Raw genomic sequence first — 20,082 nt, forward strand, 5'->3', positions numbered from 1 at the left:
TCCTGCAGAACATGCGAGTACCGTGGCATCTTTCCCACATGATGTTTTTGCAGGATTACATGTGGTGTTCCTGCCTGGTGGAAGTTGACTTCTGGTGACTTGCTGACAGACATGAGAGGATTTGTCAGATTTTAGACATACACAGGGAAGAAGGGTGACGGGGAGGAGACAAACTGCATGTGTGTGTTTTTGGGGGTGGACGCACTGCCTTTGTATGCACAAGAACAGCGGGATAGCCACGCTGTCACTCTCTCCAGAGACTCTCCGAAGCCACCATGGAAGATCAATGTTTGCGGACATGGGAAAGGGAAAGCTAGTCAAGTCTTGGATACTCTGCTGAGACTCAGTCCAATGAGCTTGTTCAGCATTGCACATGTGAGCGACCGCCAGTGCCACAGCCAAATGCACGGCGCAATGCTACAATGCCCTGCGCCAGGGTCTGACTGGAGCTTTCAGAACCCAGTGGGAGTGGACTGCAGCTCCCCTGAGCCTCGTTGCATCTGGGTGGCGGTGCTACGCGGCGTTGCAGAGCCCGATCCAGGCATGCCCGATGGATGCCGTCGCATCACCCATCAACTCAGGGTAAGGACGTCTAGTGATGGGCCGAGACATTCACTACTGCATCGTTCAAGGCAATAACCAGCAATTATGTGTACTTTTGCGGAGCAAAATGCGTAGCTTTGTTGTGGAAAACAGATATTTTGTGGCAGAAGTTCTGTAGATAAAAAAAAGGTTTCATGACAAGAGTCTTTTCAAATTGTTTGGTTACAGGGAAAATCATTCTCGGGGAAATATAAAATAATTGTTGCAGAGTGAAAATAAAGGGCAAATATAATTAGGGGACAAAAACGGTTTGCCTTTCCAGCAATAGTTTGCATAACTGCCATTGGTCCGAGTTGGACTGTAACACAAATGTAATTACTTTAAGACTATGTGTCACATTTTTGTCATAGCTTCTTGTTACCATAACTAGCTTGAATTATCTAACTCAATCCTCTTGTGATTTTGATTCAAATCTAAGGATTTGTGGCAAAATGTAAAATTGAATTGAAATTTCTTTATTGTCATTGATATCAACGTTGTGAAACATTTTATGCAACGAGATTAGACATGGCACTCCCGAGTAAAACGCGATAAAGACTTTCAAGAGAAAAATATAAAAACTATCAGGGTAAATAGGCAAAAAATATTACAATGTACTGATTGGAAACTGGCTTAGGTATAACAGTATTGCAAGAAAAGGAATAGTGCATTGTTACAGTACTACAATGAAAAGAAGTGCAACAACATTTAGCAGCAACAATTAAAAAACTCAAAATAAATAGCAAGATATATCTTTCCACAGTTTCGTGCAATAGTATACATGTTTCCTGTTTCATTCAGATACAACATTAAAAAGATAACCCAAAGTGAGTCGCAAGATATGGTTTCACAGTTTTGTTAGTTTGTCTAGGGTGATGATGGCCCTAAAAAAAGTATATCCTGGATTTTCCTGCATCTTCGCAAATCAAAATAATCTGGAGTATGACTTCATAATGAAAGAGAAGCTTTGCCTTCAGCCATAATAATTTGTACCAGTTTTCATGCTGCTATGGTGTGAGGTGGAGATTTCTGTAAGGTGATGCTATTCAACGTTTATTCTAATGGATCTTTTTTTAAAGTAAGCTATTATTCGCACTGGAGCAATAATTGAGATTAGTTTGCTCTGTAAACATTTGACTTCAAGAGTCGAGTACACATTCCAAAAAACCTATGTGTCCCAGCTGTGTATGTACTCAGTCCTGGCCAAAAATCCCCTAAAGAATCAGTGTCCTATGACCTCACTAATGGGCAGCAATCCCTACAAACAGGTTTAGAAATATCACACTCAATTCTGCATAATCTTCACTTTTCACACGTTCTGCCCGCGTTTTTCTCCATGCCTTAAATGGTGAGAGCATTGGGACAGGGGTGAGAGATGTTTTGTGTGTAGGTCTGAGGTCACATAGTTCTGACAGCTCAGGACCCACCACAACACCTTGTTAAAAGTGTCACCTTGAAAGCCTTCATTCCACAGCTGTAATTAGAAGTGACAAACATGGAAAGCAACTATTCTCACACATGCACCACATTATTCCGTATTGAGCAGGGACCATTTTGACCCATAGAGCCATGATGGCAAAATGTTAAAAAAAAAATTAACGGTGAGCCATACCATATATTTTAGACAAAATTCAGCAAACCAAACCCGCTCTCAAGACAATAGCAAATTTTTCAGCCAATTTCTTTATCTGTGTGACGTTAGATGATTTGATAAAATGTATGAAATAATAATGCCAGAGCCTGTGTCCCATATCAACAAATAAATGTCGAGGTACCTCAGTAACTTAAGATCATTGATGCTCATTTTGACCTTCATTTTTTACCTAAATAATGGTCTCAAAACAAGGTGCAAGCAAAGTCTTTTTGTAAACATGTCACAAAAAACTGCAAACGAAAAGTCTAAGGATGTATTCCCCTTCAGTGCAGTGGGTGCGTGTGTGAAGTACGTGTTTTGTGTTGCATAGTCCTGCCCACTCCTACCGCTCACCAAAATCAAATTGTTCCATGTGCTTGGGTCACGTTTTTGAGTTGTTACAGTTTGCTGCGTGGGATTTAATCACAAAGTATATCAACAGTTACAATAGTTGTTGTAACTGGATAGTGGGATGTTTGGGCGTGTTCTAAGGGATGGGGAGGGTACCTGTATGATGCAGCAGTGGTAAACCAGTGAAAGCTGTCGGGCCCTGCTGTTGAACAAAAGTGTGTTGTGTCACCCTGACCCGAGTGACATGGTCGTCGCTTTCTTGTGTCACTTTTCATCTGGAGGGACGAAAGCATGACCAACTTAGGTGCCGAGGTGCCTAACTTGTTTGGGTGTTTAGGCATTTGGGTTGGCCATGGTCCAGACGTTTTTGTGTGTGTTTTTTGCTATTTTTTCCCTTTTATTTTCTTTGTTATTGTATGTGTTTGTCTTGCTGTCGGTCACCCCTCTTGAGGGATATGACCAAGGTAGATAGATAGATAGATATCAACAGTGATCATACATTATCCAATGAGCTTCCATATAAAGTGGTGCCAACTTTACCAAAACCGAAGAACAGGCCATCAACAGTGGAGAAGGCTGTCCACAGTTGCATCCTCATTGGTACACCATGCGGTTAAGGGATGTACAGCCGAAACTAGGCCTGTTAGTGTGACCCCTCCACTTTAAACTTTAGGGAAAATGTGCCCTTATATATTGGACAAGACACACGATTAAAGCTAAATTAAATCGCACCGCTACAAAGAAATTGGGACTAACAGCATATTTTTGTCTGACCTTTTTTACCCATGAAAAGATTATGTGTGGTTCACGAGAGCCATAAGTTCTTAACCCCTGGGCTAGAGGATAAGTTAGTACAGGGATGTGATTTTTCCGACTATAGTCTAGACTTTTTCACTTGCGTAGCAAACAAATCAGACTGTCTCACTCTTTCCTTTATTGCTCTGGCGCATCCTGGTGGCCGTTAGAAAAATTGCATAAATTGGCCACATCGTTGCACAAGCTGCAGGGTCTGAACTGCATTTGAACTGACCTTGCAGTATTTACAAAAAAAATCAGGTATGTGGGCAAATTATTTTGTTATTTAAATCTTCTAAAGATGTTAAATTATTAATTTTAGTATGGTTTTGGACAAGTAAATTGCTTAAAACCCAGGAGCTTTGGGGGGGGGCATCGCCCCCCCACTGGGCTCTGCCCTGGGCCCCCAAACCCCCGGCTAGGTTTCAGACTTTTTCTCCTCACCTCAATCACATCCCTGTTAGTAAGAAAACATTTTTTTAAGAACGACCATCAAGAGTGGGGAAGCTGGTTTCCAGTGGAAAAGGTTAGTCCTGTACGGCTTCCGTGATGGAAAAACTGGTTCAACTGATTTTGCATCAGCTCCAACTGACATTTATATTACTATTGGCCCAAAACCTCACCTTAGTCACAGTCATTCAAACCTGGCAGTTGAGGAACTGCCCTTTATCCCCACATCCCCACCACACTTTTCCCTCTTGGCCGGCGTTCGGTTGGCAGACAGGCAGTGGCCATCTAGATTAAAGGCTCGTCAGCATTTGTGTCGGCGTGTGCGTAAAGCTCCACTTTTGAAACAGGTTGCAGCTCTCAGCTCTTTAAAAAAAACAGTATTGTTATAGCCCCGCCAATGTCCTTCCCTTTGACGACTTTTGTACTACTACAACTACTACTACTACTAATACTACTACTGATTTTAATACCACTTATACAATTGAACCATTTGTTGGCCTACTGGAAGCAAAAGAAAGGGATTTATTGTATTAAACGGTCTTTTTTTTTTTTTTTTGCCATAATAGCAGAAAATGTTCCTGTATTTGTTTGCTGCTGTATTATTTCAATATCTATGCTTTAAACTTGTAAGTCAAAGGACCACTGCAATAAAAAGTAATTGTGAAATATTTTATAAGGAATCTTCAATTGTTGTGTCTGTCAATCGACCATGAAAAATTGTTCAAAGCTTTCATCCACCCATCCATTTTCTTGCCCGCTTATCCTCATTAGGGTCGCACGCATGCTGGAGCCCATTCAAACCATCAGGCTGTGAGCACAGGAAACCCTGAACTGGTTGCCAGCCAATCATAAGGCACACAGAAACAGACAACCATTTACACACTTACTCATACTTAGGGACAATTTGGACCCGCCAATCATCTCATCTCATTAGCTGCACTGCTTATCCTCAGGAGGGTCGCGGGGGTGCTGGAGCCCATCCCAGCAATCATCGGGCAGTGGGCAGGGGACACCCTGAACTGGTTGCCAGCTAATCGCAGGGCACACAGGGACAGACCCTGTTAATGTTTTTGGAATGAGGGAGGAAACCGGAGTGCCCATAAGAAAGCGGCGCAAGCACAATGATAACATGCAAAATGCACAAAGGTAGTCCAGCAGATGGAATTGAACCCAGGACCTCTGAACTGTGGGGCGGAGGCGCTAATTCTCAAAACAATGTAAAGATCATTTCGGTGCCAAACACAAGATAACTAAGTTGCAATAGAAAATTAACACAGCCTTGTGGTAAGATTCAGTGCTGCCGGTGGACATAAGAGTTTTAGTGGATATTGATATTAAGACTGGACACCACCCTGTCTTGCTCTTAGCTATTTCTCATCTGGGGTCAACTGAAGACCGTCTTCCAGCAGCACGGATGCTTCTTTAAAATGTGGTCCAGCAACAAATATTATGTTTGGTCTGACTGTCGGGCTGCTCGTATGGCAATGGGATGCAATACAGTCACACTAGACACCAATTCGCATGGTAATGGAAACATTAAACTAACGAGCAAAATCACGTTTACTATCATATAAAGATGTTCTTTTTTTTTTAAAAAAAAAAAGGATGCCATGATGGCAATTCTGCTTATTTTGTCCTGTTTTTAGCACTGGTTAATCAACAGCTATGTGCCTTCCACGCCTAGGTCCTGCATGTGAATGTTGTTAAGTCCCATGATTCAGGGTCCTGCTGAGCGACAATTCTACGTTAGCTCTCACAAGCTTTTACTGGCTTTTTTAATAGTTCCTCCTGCTAGCATGCACTCAAATCGGCCAGTTCTGACCAAATCCCAATTGCCTAAGTTGTTTTAAACCCCCGTTTTTTGTTGTGTTTAGAGCCAACACTATTCCTGTGTCTTTGGGTTTGACAAAAAACCTGTTGCAAATGTGTAATTTGAATGGGGAAAACAACTGTCGATAAACAGATTTTGTGGGGAAGTATAATCTTTCAGGTGGAAAAAAAAAACAGTCTTAGTGAAGTTATATTTTTAAGTAAGGCTGTACGTTTTTTTGTGTTTGTTGAAAATGTATGGTTAACCTCTAATTCAATTGAATAACTTTCATTGATGCTTTCAGGCTCATTATTACCGTAATACAAATAATGTGTGTTTTGTGGCAAAGTATGCTAATTGGTGCGGCTACTTGGTAGGCTATAGTGATTTTAAGGCAAACTGTTAGTTTTTGTATTTATTTATTCTGCCATTTTAAAGGAAAGTGCTAAGTAGAGAAACACCCTGGAAGTGGCGGAGAAAGGTACCATGTGCCAATGCTGATGAAGCGAACTTGATGTTTTTGGTGTTTTTTAATGGTTTCCTCTGCAGATTGAGCCTACTTCCCGTAATCATCCTCGTGTGAAAAATGACTTCCTTCAAATTGAGGACAAGAACACAATATTTACCGCAGTAGTAAATAGGAGGTGTTTTTCGTAACACGACTACGGAATAGAGCTTATTGGATTGATGTTTGACAAAAAACACATATGTCATGACAATTTATTTTATTATGGACAAAATATAGGAGTATATGCTTTACCTCCGTCAACTTCCTTGATTGTTTTTAGCACCAATTCTTTTGATTTAAGGTATAATTATCTTAGTGAGTGATTGATTTGGTGCGTTGGTTAGTTAGGTCGTTAGTTGGCAATTAACGTGAACTCCCACTAGAGCCATGTCTTCCATACCTTTCTGACGCCTGACTACCCCCTACCCTGGCTAGCTCCTTTGGTCCCTCACTCACATGACTCTGCAAAACTGCCCCAAGACCAGTTGCTTTCAAAATATATGTGATCACGTTGATTCATGCAAGAATAAGAATAAGACATCTTAATAATATAATGAGGTCTTATTGTAATAATAGAGCTAACTGTGTACAGGTTGGTTGAGTATTGAGAGTGCAGCCCGAAGGGGTAGAGTGGAGGAGATAGTCAGTACTCCGCATGGTACGGAAGAAATGCCTGTTGTGTGATTTCAACTTAAAGGGATACTGTGTAATATTTCAGATGTCGCTTTATTCCGTTGTACTTGTAGCCTCAATATGGAACACAATCATGTCAGCTCCTTCTAGATGAGCCTCATGTTATGTAAATAATTACAAATTCCTCAATTTAAGTGGATTTCAAAACATACTCCTTTATATGAAAATAAATAAATTTTGCTAATTAGTCCAATATCAATATAGATTCTTTTTATGAGTTTAAAAAAACATCACTAGGAGGGGATAAAGAATACACAATGTCCCTTTAAGATGTCATGATAGGCGTGTGGTTGTTTTGTTGGCTTTGCAGTGCTACGTAGAGCAAACTCTTCAACACTGTGGCAAAAACCATTTGTTTCTAGGTCTGGTCACTCAATTTGTACATTGCACGTACGTTTATGACGTCATTGTTACGTATTGTGTGTTGACGGTTCTTATGGCTGTGCTCATGTGTCTGCACATATGTACCCGATCTCTAGCTTACCTTCCCATTGCTTGTCCAACTTGGGGTTCTTGTCATGCTCAGGAACGGATAAATTGAGCTCACACTACCTGTAAAATACGGACTTTTTTAGCAAACATGCTTGGGTAGGGAATGATGGCCATAGTTTGAGTTCCAGTGTTTGTACAGGTGCCTGAAATCCTTGAAACTGCTTAAATTTTCATTTAATTAATTTTAGGGATTGAAGAGCGCTTGAATTTTGGGTGAAGTGCTTGTAAATGCTTGAAATTTTTGCCAGGTTTCTCAACAAGAAATTGACAGCGACACTGCTTTGCTTTTCTCTTGCATTTCTTCTTTCCTAGTGATAACAGCAGCTGGCATTAGTTTCTATAGCATTGTCCTATGAGGCGTCATTGGACACTACGGGTAGCGCCCAAGAGGACAGGTGCATGCTACACATAAAAAGGGCACTATGAAATTAGTGAAAGGATTGAGTAACAAGTATAGACATTTATCATGGGCCATGCAAATAAATTAAGGTAGCCTCCCCAATGGTAAATTGTAAGGAGAAGAACCTCCTGCAACTGAAAATGTAAGCTCCATATTACTGTTATTTTTACCCAACACCCATATGAGGAAGAGACTAGACTTAAAACCAAAAATATTCGCGATTTACTCAAGATCTAAAAATCATATGTATTCACAAATGCACACGCAAGATTCAAAATCACATATGTAACTCGCAGAAATTTACCTTTAAAAGTCCTTAATATTGCTTGAATTTGGCCATGAAGAAGATGTATGAACCCTGGATTTGACTATTTATGTCAATGTATTAAAAAATGCAAACAGACAAGTCAATTTATTTCCTTTAATTGGAATACTATAATAAAGCGTTTTATGCTTTGTGAATAGTAATTTAAGTAAGCTGTGTCAAAGAGTCTTTGACTAGTCCACTTCTTCCTTATTCCAGGATCTTTTTGCCAAAGATGCAGAGCTTTAAGGCATCACACTCGTGCCTCTTACTTAGAGCCTGTGCTGTGTTTAGGTTAATCACCGGTTTTAGTTTTCCCAGCGCTGGGTGGAACCACTTGGTCGAAAAAACCTGCATGTCTTAGCCTGTTGCTTTACTGGGACCCGATACTTGGCTTCCTCCCCCCGTCTCCCCTTTTTCGTCATCTCTTCGTCCACTTATTCTCTTATTCACTCTTACTTGAATGTAAGAGTCTGTTCCGACTTGTCCCTGGCCAAACCGCTCCCTCTGAGGAATTTCTCCTACCTTATGCTTTCACTTCCTTTGAGTCCTGCTTTTTGTCTTAATGCAATGCTGGTTTTACATCCCCTCTGGATTGCTCATCCAAGCACCTTTAGGCAACAGTGGCGTGGCTCCTATAGAACGAACCAGAAACATCAGAAACAAATCATGCAGATATTCATTTTTGGATAGAAAAACTTTTACTCTTAAAAGTCTTATTGACGCCATTAATTTTAAAACACAATCTTCTTCCAAGGAAATTAAAAACTTCCGAAACATATCATACAAATCTTAGTTTTTAGAGACAAAAAAACTTTACTCTGAACATTCTCATTATAATTAAACACCACATGGTTTATATTATCATTCCATACAACTTAACAAACTTTTTTCCACGCATTCAATTTTTGTCCAAAGTAATACATTTCGTGGAGCGAGATCGTTCCAAGTTTGCAATGATTTGTGTTAATATCTTCTAATTATTTTATTATTATTTTTATTTTAATGTTCGAAATAAAGTTTTCATTCATTCATTCATTCATTCATTCATTCATTCATTTTGCTCGTAAACACTTGATTTTGTATTCAAAAAAGAAAATGTGACCATGAAAGGTAAAGAAAAAAAAATCAAGTTTCTAGCCCCTTTCCATGAAAAGTTTTAATAAATACTTATCAAGTGCTCCTTCCTGCAAGAAGGCGGTAAAGGTGTCAAAAAGCTGAGGTCCAGTCTTGTATCATGTTAAAGACATTATGCAGCAATTTCTCAGCCTCAATAGGCCCAGCCTAGGAGTTTGATCTAATGTTATTTCCTAAAACTTTTATTATGTATTTCTTTTTTTAAAATCTATTTCAAAGCTGTACGATGAATGAGGAAAGCATATTTTCATTCATAGCTCCTACTTGAGTTTGTTTATGTTTGTGATGTTTATGGTGAGTTGGTACGTATCTGAAGCTACATTTACTCATTCGTTAAAATAGGCAAATTCTTAACACATTCAATGCCAAACATGAATTTTTTCTTTCATTGTTTGTGAATAAATGTGTCGTGCCTGGAAATTCTTATCATTGCTAGGGTTGTACAAATACAAAAAAAAAAATTGGGCGTCAACATATTTTTACTTTTTTTGGCCTACTTGAGAACCTAAAGTCTGAATCCGGCCCCTGAGCCAAACTGGGTTTGACATTCCTGCTTTACTTGGTCCGAAAAAAAAAAGTTTTTTTGTAACGTTTTAATTTAAAAAAATTTAAAATTTAAAAAATATGATACAATAAATTATCCTCTCCCATCTTATCTCAATTAAATGGAAATGGTCTGCATTTATATTGCGCTTTTCAAGTCAATGAAGACTTCCCAAAGCGCTTTACAATGTGCTTCACACTTACCCATTCACACACACTCACACACACACTCACACACCAATAACGGTCGTACAGCCATGCAAGGCGCCAACCTGCTTATTGGGGGCATTAGGGGTTCAGTCTCTTACCCAAGGACACTTCGACATGTAACACGGAGGAGCCGGGATTCAAACTGTGATCTCTTGATCCCAAGACGATTGTTCTACCTCCTGAGCTACTGCTGCCCCAATTATCTCTGCCTTAAAATTCTTTATTTTAATTTAAATAATACAAACGAAAGTATGATACATAGAGTAATTAAATAGTTTACAGACACAAATTCTTATCTTTAAATATATTTACATCGTCAATTTTTTTTTGATAGAAATTAATTGATAATAACCTTGGCCAAGCGCCCACCACCATATCAACTTTCTAATAAGTGTTTTTAAACAAATGCTTTCTGACACAAAAATAAACGGGCTGAGACATACCATTATTACACATCCAGAGCCATGGTCATATCTGCTTTTGTCAATGTTAGGTTCGCGTATTTATTCAAACCTGCAGAGGCACTCTCCGCTAAGCGGAGATCTGTCAGTGACAGGCCGAATCGCTGTAACAACGTTTTTGCCTAACTTGTTTTTTCTTTGTCAGAAAAGGGAGGAGATGAAGGAGTGAGCGAGTAGAAGTGGTTATTTATAGGAGCGTCCTCCCTGGTTGTCCTGCCCTGTAATGCGAGTCCACTTCCTGCTTCCAGCCTGCCACTTCCTGTTGCGGTGCGCCCACCTGGGTTCAGCGCTTGAGACTGTGTCAGCGTAGTTTATGTAGTCTGCTGTGTGTCAGTCATGTGCAGCCATGTTTATGTCAGGAAGTGAAGTTCTGACCAAAAGCAGACTTACAGATGTTTAACATAAAATACCAAGTAAAGCTAGTAAAAATGTTGAAGATATTTAGCCTCTGATATTTTAGCTGCACATATACACCGTTACATTTTTTCATATTATCAGGAAGCTATTAACTGCTTCAATGCCAGACGTTTCTCTTAAATGAGAAGAGTCGGTGCCAGTTATTTTTTGGAATTTTGACACATTTTTGAAGGCCTACAGAAAATTCAGTTATGTAGCTATGTAGACATGTGTCCAAACTTTTCAGAAAGCGGGCCAGATTTGGTAAGCTAAAAATGTGTAAGAGCCGACTGATTAGCCTGGAATTCTTTGAACAGTCTTTTATAAATTCACCCTCCGTGAAAGGCTTGCAGTGCTTGGTGATCAGCGTCGCGACTTCACAACTCGCCTTTGTACAATTTTTATTTGGCTGGCAGGGTCTTGTGAAAAAGCGCTGCTGTGCCGTTAAAACGCCTTACAGTTGCTTTACCGTTTCTCAGCGTTCATTTCCAGTTCGCTTTTTGTGTTTGGTCTGGCAGTGCCTCTTTATTATATTCTGTGAAAACAGCCAAAGTCTCTTGGTAAATTAGGCAGACACAGTAGTTTCTGATTTCGGTGAAAAAATACTCCAATTTCCACTCGTCCTGGAAGCTGCGCCCCTTACAGTCAATTTTTTATTTATTTACAGCCTCCATGTCGGAAATAGAGTGGGTTAATATCAATCAGCATCACTAGTAAGTGAGTGCTTCCTCAATTTGTGGACAAAGATCTGATAAAAGCCACTCCCCTGCCATTTAATGGTGATTTACAATTCCCAGAGGCTTGATATTTACTGATGAGCAGTGCTAAATAATATACGATTTTTAAAATAAAACGACAAAACAAGTATTTTTACATTTTGGCACTCGGGGACAATGCTTCTAAAAACTCATTTTGACGTGGCATTGAATCGGTTAAAGGTCATTCTATATTGGTAAACATGCGAAATGTGAGGAAATAGTTCATGTTTTTTGGATAAAATATACATTTCATCGGTATGTATTATTTTGCGAGGCAATGCATTTTGAAAACAGCCAGCCTGAGCTGTGACATGATCTGTCACACAATCAAATTCCAGTCGCCCTGATGCTTTACGTGTTAATTAGTTGAAGAAGTTTGTCGTGTTTTAAGTCTTGGTAGTTTTTGTGGAGAATGCCTAGGCGTTGTGTCGAGGTTGGATGCATGTCTATTTCCTATCAAGAATAAATATGCAAATTCAACTTCTCGCGACGACAGCGGGTTATGTCACTAAGAGTTTGTGGAAACTTGATGCTTGCACTGAGTTTTGCGCTAAAGTGAATCATAAATACACTAAAACTGGAGAGTGCAGTTCAATGGGGAATAAACAATACATCTAGACAAGGTTTATGTGATTTTTACAGTGCAACATCTTTATTTTACAAAAGTAAATGTTTACTCCGTCAGTCTTTAGTTTGGCCTGTTCTCAACGGTGTGTTCCTGACTGACAAGTGAACTGCGCCTCACAATGAAAAAAATTGCCAAATCCATCCGATTGAACACCATCCTAGAAAAAGGGTCAGAAACACAACCTACTAATTTGTGTTCAGAAAACGATCACTGATTCTTTTCCTTTTGTTGGAATGTCAAGTTGTTGTCATTTGCCTCAACCACTGCTTTGAATTAATACGGCTGTATATCTAATACTCTGGCACTTTAACAGTTTTGTCGGTAGAAATATATGTCAGAAACATTCTTTTGTCACAATCGGCCATAAAAACTGGGTCAGAGAAGCTTTGTTTATTACAATCTCTGTTTTGGAGCTGGCCTCACTTGTTGTGTTAATGGGATTTTCCATTTTAAAGTGTTGTGTTACCTCAATGATGTCACAGCTCTACAGCAAACTACCCATATGTGTCAACTTTGAGACTAAATTTCTCGAGTCCCCGGCGCATGAAATATTTTGCAACATGTTTGCATAATTGTGACGAGGATCACTACACGATTTTTACTTGATTGAAAAAAAGTTTTTGTTTGGGAATACCTTTAAAGGAAAGAAGTTAAGATTTATTTTGTCTTTCATTGATAAAAGAAGAGGGATTTAAAAAAACAAGGTTTTTTTTTTGGGTGTTGCAATTTGCCAGTAATTAATACTACCTCTTTTCAATAATTAAATAATTTCTTCTTTTTTTCTGGTAACCTAGAAGTAATCGATATATTTTCTGTATTGACCAAGCGGAAAATCAGATTTGGTCTGATGAGGCGTTGCCTTCCTCATATTTGGTCAGGTGCCTTTGAAATACAGATGTGGATCTTGGTGGGGGCAGCACGGGTGTGAGAGTTCTAGCATGTGTCTGTCACTTTAGCCGATTTATTTACTCAGCTTTTTGGGAATGACATATTTAGAGAGTGTGTGGGAATCTGCACGGGAAAACTCCAAGGTCAGGCATGTGGCCCAGAAGAATTCCGGGACCCGTGTTCATTATAGGACCCTATCCCCAAGTGAATTAATCCAATATTCTCTGTGTGTTCACAGGCGAAAGGGCGGAGGGATGCTCTGTCGTCACCCGCCGCCGACAACAACCCCCGGCCGCCGATGGCTTCCCGGTTTGGCAGGGAGGGCATCAGCTTGGCATGGAAGGGCCCCCGTACGCTGGTCCTCCGAAAGAACTCACAGGGCTTTGGCTTCACCCTGCGCCATTTCATTGTTTACCCTCCAGAGTCCACCCTGCACACCAACCTCAAGGTAAACCCTTAGGGCAACTTATATAGGGATAAGAGAAGGTCCTTACCAATCAGAAGCACTGAATTCTATTATAATGAAAAACAAATCTACTTTAACATCATAATCAAGGTCAACGATAGTATTTGAAGCAGTTAGTTGGGACTGAATATCTGTTTCAAAATACTACGGTAATTACAATTGAACCCTTTTCCTGTAGGCGAAATGTTTGCAACCCCAAAAAAACGTATTTATCTTTACTTGCAACCCTAACCCTTCCTGTATAATTTCTGCTATTTTAAACAATAACCATGTATTGGGAATTCTATTTGAAAGCCTAATCATAATCTCCTGATCTGGAACCCTAATGCTAATTTAATACAATAATTTTAAAGCATTATCCCTTCCTGAAACTCTAATTTCAAAGAAAAACCCACCCTAACTAGCCTTAAAACGGCAATCCTCTGATAAGGACCTTATCAGAACTTCTCAATTACAATTTGAAACCTTAATCTGACTTTCAAACGTAACCTCCTTCCCTAAACCCAGGTTCCAAATTGTAGTCTACTCAAACGTTGCTTTGATACCTGATTAATTTGAGGATAATCCAACACCATTTGACCCATATGCTTGGTGAAACCTTAAACCTGACTTTAAATTGTAATTTAATTCCTCGTATTTTGGAGGAGGGAATTCTGTTTTACGATGGCAATGTCTTAAATGTTTCTTCATGTCTAATAAAGATGATTAGAAGAATCACCTATCAGAAAGATAGACCGAGGTCAGTCTCTAAGCAGTACGATGTAATTTTTTGACTATATATCCCAAAATTCTTTTTTATCATATTTTGTCTCTTTTAAGTTTTTTATTACATATTTATCATGTGTGCCAAGTATATTCTCGCTGTAAACAATGTGCACTACGTTGTTATCAATGACAATAAAGACTTTTCCATTTTGTCGATAATTGATATTAATTCAGTTCATTCAATTAGGTTGGTTGAGGGATTGAGACTTGCAGGGCAGTGACCATGTATAAGAATTCCTTGCTCTAATCCTCACTTTTTGTATAACCCAACAAAGAAAATTTATATGTACCAAAGTCGGTCTTAACAGTTTTCTCTGTGTGCAAAGATAAAAATAGAATACTTGCAGAGCCACAACAATGAAAAAAGTTTCGCTAACTAATCATGTGTCTAAGAGGTTCAAATCAAAAACAATTATCATTCGGGACTGTAACTTGAGACCTTAAACATTATTTAAAACCCTCATCCTCATCTGTGGTTCATGTCTTTGGCTCCAATTGTCCAAATACAGCAAAAAAAATCTGGTATGTGACCTTGGAGGCAGAGGATCTGAGGGCTCTATTGTCCCTATGTGGCCTGGTACTGCCCGCCTGAGAGCAGCACCACAAGCACAAGGAATTTCATTCAACAGGCAGCTGCCGGGATGTTGAAAGTATAATAATAGACGGTTTGTTTTCAACAGCCTCTGTACAACTCATAGTTCAACATCTGGAGACGTTTGCCCGCACACCTCAAGCGGAGCCACAAACACGGAGCCCCATTGGTGCTCATTATTACGGGAAAAAAATTCTCCTTCCCTGCCGCGTTCATCGTCTTCAGCTTTTGTTTCATTGCGCTCCAACTGAACCCGGTTGACCTCGTGCCGCACAGCCACAATTAGTTTTATCTTACGCCTAGCGAAAACGAGGGTGCCGAAACAAAAAAAATAAATGTTTCAGCAGGGTCAAAATGGAGACCATGTGTGCAGCAAAAATAAATGTGCAAAAGGGACCAAATTGTTCTGTGGCATAAACGCTAGAAAACACAAACTGAAACCCCTTTATGTTTAGATCTGGAGCTTTTATGATCTGTTTTACACAAAAGAAGACATCACTTCTATTCCATCGCTTTATTTTCCCTTTCTCAAGTTTGCCAGATAGAATTGTAGGTTAAAGTTCTAAGTTAAAAGTCCACATTTTGTGTTTTAAATCATTGTAAATATTTCAAATTGGTTAGGCTTTCAATCTTAAGTCGATTAATGTTTCAATCAAAAGATTCAGACGAAAGTTAAAGTTTAGAATTTGAAATTGGAGTCAAGATTTGTGTTTTAAAGCAGTCCCTTTTACAGTATAGCGACAATCCTGGTTCAGGGAATCAAATAAGCATTAAGGACAAAGTTCCGGTTTTATAATTAGGGTTTCAACCTTAGTTTTTGAGTTTTGATTTAAGGTTGTGTTTCAAATGTGTTTACAAGCTTCAGTCATCCATTTGAATTTTTCGAGGATTTGAATCTAGAGTAAAACGTTTTTGTATTACTGTTTTAAACGAGTGATACTAATAAGAACCTTCCAAATACCAAGAATCTTCCATAGTTTACTACGTTAGTATATCGCAAACTACAAAATACGCATTTGCTATAAAATTTACGAAAATGGAGTGAAAAAAATCAAGCAATGTTCATTTTTGTATTCAGATGCTGATTGTTACAAAAACATTGATTGTTGCAAATGTTAAAGTTCTATTCATCCCAAATGTGTCCATTCAAGTTATTACTAATCACTATATTGTTGTTTGCTGTAATTGCAACTTATACACAGTACTCTCAAATGTTACAAAAAAATATAATCAAAATCTCAAAAATCTCTGCATTTTAAAATATGATTTTCATTTTGGCTGCTACTTCCAAGTACTTTACAGCAGTGGTCCCAACCTTTTCTGTACCACAGACCAGTTTAATGTCTGACAATATTCTCCCTTCCCAGCCAATTATACCACGAGTGATAACTATATTAATAATAATAACAATTATTTATAGAGTCTAGAGACTAGACCACGAGTGGTGTATGTTACATTGGAAAAGGCATTAGTCATTTCTGAAAGAATAAGTCCAAAAAAGCACATCTAATGAATTGGACTTGAAAGGACATTAAATAAATGCATTGTAATTTTTTGGGGGTTATTGTGTTCATAGTTTACATTGTCATTAAATTATTTTAATCGTTGCCCATTCAACAATGTGGTACCATTACTAAAAATAGGTTGATGATGAGATAAAATTTCAAGTTTTTTCCTTTCTCATCTACATTCTCAGTGTATACTATTTGGCGTTGTCAACGCCACAATCTGTGCTTGATTCCTGTTGCATCCAATATTTTGCAAATGTATTTCCATCAATGCTGAAAAATGGTAATATACTAGCGTAGAATTTTGTGTATAACGCACAGCCAAAGTTATTTTCTGGATAAAAAAAAAATCGTTAAGAAATACGGTATAAGCATAAACTTTTCTTTCTGTGCGACTCAGTACCAAATGACCCAGAGCCCGGTGCCGGTCTGCAGCCCGGTGGTTGCAGACCACTGGCTTATGGAATTGAAAAAAGATAATTAATCTAATCTAAGAAAAAACGTTTAAAGTTTGAGTTTCATTGCAATCCTTAACTTTTCAACCCAGGTTTCAAGAGATGGTTAAGGTTTCACAGTAGGTTAACTTTTTCATCCCTTAAGGTTTCAAGAAAAGATTCACATTTGGGATGAGTAAGTTTTAAGGTAATTTTTAAAGATGATAATGAGTGTTTGAGCACTCCGTAGGATTTATAACGTTTTTATCGTTTGGAATTAGGACTTTTTTGTAAGCTTTTACATTAAATTCCAGTTTGTGTTTGTTGCGTGTTGGCTTTCAAATTTCGGGTAAAAGTAAAACAATTCAATATCCAGCTTCAATCCCTGACTGTGGTCATTGGTGCTCTGATTTCAACTAGTCTGGGGTCTATGGTCTTCACTCAGTCTTGGTGATGCATGTTCTCCACTCCAGTCCGTCTCTCTGTGCCTGTAAAGTTGCCGCCCGCAGCGTTGTGCTCAGCCAGTCAGGAATGAGCCCACTCAGCGAGGCCTAAAGCCCAGGGTGCAGTCAGCCCACACTGCCCTCGCCATAAACTGTCCACTCAGCTCACAGTCGTGTATGCGCCAGTGTGCGTGCGTGTGTGCGCGTAATGCATCATTTTTAAGTCATTGCTAAAGTTTGTTGATGCTATTTAAAAAAATCAGCTATTAATAAAGTACACCAATTGTCATTTCACCCGTATTCCAAAATGTAACATTTGTTTCATTTCAATATCATACACAAAACACCTTTAACAATGTTGACATTTGTTTTTGCACATCAAATTACCGTAATTCCAAGGACTATAAGGCGCACCCAAAAATAAATTTGAATGTGCACCTTATAATCCAGTGCACCGTATATGTGGACAAAATTGGAAACGTGTAACCATATTTGTGCAATTGTTGATCAGTGGATTATTTTTATCGCTTTCCACAATTGCATCACAATGGTGGCAACATGGAATCACTTACCATGGTGCTGTTCTCTTCCTTCTATTCAGAACGTCCAAATCACTTCGCACGATGCCTTTCTCATCATTCAGTTCAGAATCTCGTGCGCTTCGTTAAGACTTTGCAAGTCGACTGTACCACGGACGGATGCAATGTCTGACAATATTTTCACAACCGGGCCCAATCATAACTTCAACAATTTGGCACCGTGACTGAAAATAGTGTGATGACGAGATAAGACCTAATTCCTTTTCATATGTGGTAAGAGTCCCTCGGGGTCCTGTGTATGAGATCAAAGCCACCCACTGCTGTTATTTAGGGTCGACTCCAGTTGCACTCGATGTTAAGCAAATGTATGCAATTGAAATCAGTGATATAGTCTGACTGATAAATCAATGTGACACCTTTTGATTTTGTGCAACCCTATCCCTTACAGTAGTTTTAAATTCACGTGCACCTTAAGCATGACAAAGATATCACAAAAAAATATTTTTTGGGGGGTGCGCCTTATAATCTGGTGCGCTTTACAGTGCGGTAAATACAGAATGAAATCATTTCAGTGCATCGTTTGTCATGTTATTCATATTTCATATTTATTCATATTGTATTTTTGGACATTAAATTACTTGAATTTCATAACTATTTGGCAGACTTTGTTGAGACAGCAATTACTGCCTCGATTGTTTTTTTAATAGGATCCTGCAAACATGGCTCATTTAATGAGCATTCCTCTGAAAACGGCGTGACATCATTTAGGGAATATTGCTTTAGCTAATTCAAGTTTGGACTCAGGCTGCTCTCTACCTAATGTCAATTTGATTTCCCTTCTTTTTTAACACTTACTTTTCTGTTTTTAGGATGAGGAGAATGGCAACGGAAAGGGTGAGCAGTCTTTTTTTCCCCCACTCCACCTAACAGTTTAAAAGAATGAAGATTCAGACAAGAATTTTCCTGTAGTCTAAGACATTCCGTAGCTGGTCTTTTTTAAAAGATCTGATGACTTAACCTCAACCAGAATTCCTCTCTGTAGCTTCCTTGCTCCCTCTAGAGCCGAGCTGGCGGACGTGCATCCAATAATTTCCTTGTCAATGAATAAAAAGTCACACGTATGAGCTTTATTTTCTGGATTTGTTATGCTACTATTTATTTGTATTATTAAAATTTGGCATGCAGGTTACCAGAAAGGACGACTAGAGCCGATGGACACCATCTTTGTGAAGAATGTGCGCGAGAAAGGTCCTGCTCACCAAGCGGGCCTGTGCACAGGTAAGGAAAAAGAACATTGACTCTTTCCTTGTTCACCTTTTAGAGCAAGTATGTCATGTAACATGTAAAGTTCCAAACATATGCTGATATTTCATTAGGGCAAGGATCGGTTACCTTTTTGACTCAAAGAGCCATGAAAGCAAAAAATTGAGACCTCCTTTTCAGTGAAAGCCACACTATATTATTTTAAGTAAAATTACACAAAGCTATCTAACTTAATCTCCAGACAAAATCTAATTTTTCGGTGCATTTTATTACTATGTTTGGCGTTTGATGATTTTATAAAATATGAAATAATCGTAATGCCGCAGCCTGTGTACCATACCAACAAATATCCCACTAAAAATGTACGTGTTCCTCCATTATGACCGTCATTTCTGTCGTGAATACAATTTTCAAAACAAGGTGTTAGCAGAGGCGTTTCGTAAAAATGTGACGGAATAACATACATATCTGTCTCCAGCTATGTGACATGGTCACCGTTCTAATCTTTATAGTTGCAGGTTTTCGACATCTTTGAAATCTCATGAGCATGGTTGATCAAATGCCATTTTTTCATAACTTGCAAAAACTATGCACTTGAAAGAATATCCTGGAAATGCTAGAAGACATCACAATCGAGTGTCTATTCAGCAGGGTAAAACATTGTAAATTCTTCTTACCAGGCTTGGAAGTAGAAAAGCTCTACAGCAGTGTTGTACTCCGAGCATTAAAAATTGGATTTTATCTACCAGCCAGGTGTACCAATAAAAAGAGCCACACATTCCCGGCCCTGCATTAAGTAAACTAAAATAATTAACGAGACATTATTTCATTATTTTTTTACACCACGAATAATTAGCCATTTCTGTTACCCTAAATATGAGGAAAACCCTGTGGCTAAAATATTAGAAACATGTGACTTGAAGCAAAAACTGGGTACTCACAAAATGTGTTTAAAATAAGAGAAATAGGTACCCCCAGACATAATGTCCAACTATGAGGCTATGATTACGCCTTAAATCTGTGCAATTGGAAA

General features: G+C 38.8%; 1 protein-coding gene across 8 annotated transcripts in view; it reads left to right on the forward strand.

Annotated features, from left to right (window-relative positions):
* arhgap23a (Rho GTPase activating protein 23a) overlaps positions 1 to 20,082 on the forward strand; it is a 94,331-nt gene that overhangs the window by 36,647 nt on the left and 37,602 nt on the right. For 2 of the 8 annotated variants that reach the window (XM_088331485.1, XM_088331500.1), the window contains exons 1-4: positions 270 to 582; positions 13,278 to 13,487; positions 18,656 to 18,680; positions 18,972 to 19,064. In XM_088331485.1, coding sequence (XP_088187611.1) covers positions 352 to 582; positions 13,278 to 13,487; positions 18,656 to 18,680; positions 18,972 to 19,064 — 559 coding nt within the window. In that variant the 5' untranslated portion in view covers positions 270 to 351. Of the gene's footprint in view, positions 1 to 245; positions 583 to 13,277; positions 13,488 to 18,655; positions 18,681 to 18,971; positions 19,065 to 20,082 lie in introns of those variants that run through there. The other 6 variants (XM_088331508.1, XM_088331492.1, XM_088331535.1 and 3 more) reach the window with 5 other exon arrangements.

Source organism: Urocampus carinirostris, chromosome 1 (assembly GCF_059441175.1).
Source record: "Urocampus carinirostris isolate Australia breed hairy pipefish chromosome 1, RoL_Ucar_1.0, whole genome shotgun sequence".
NCBI lineage: Eukaryota > Metazoa > Chordata > Actinopteri > Syngnathiformes > Syngnathidae > Urocampus > Urocampus carinirostris.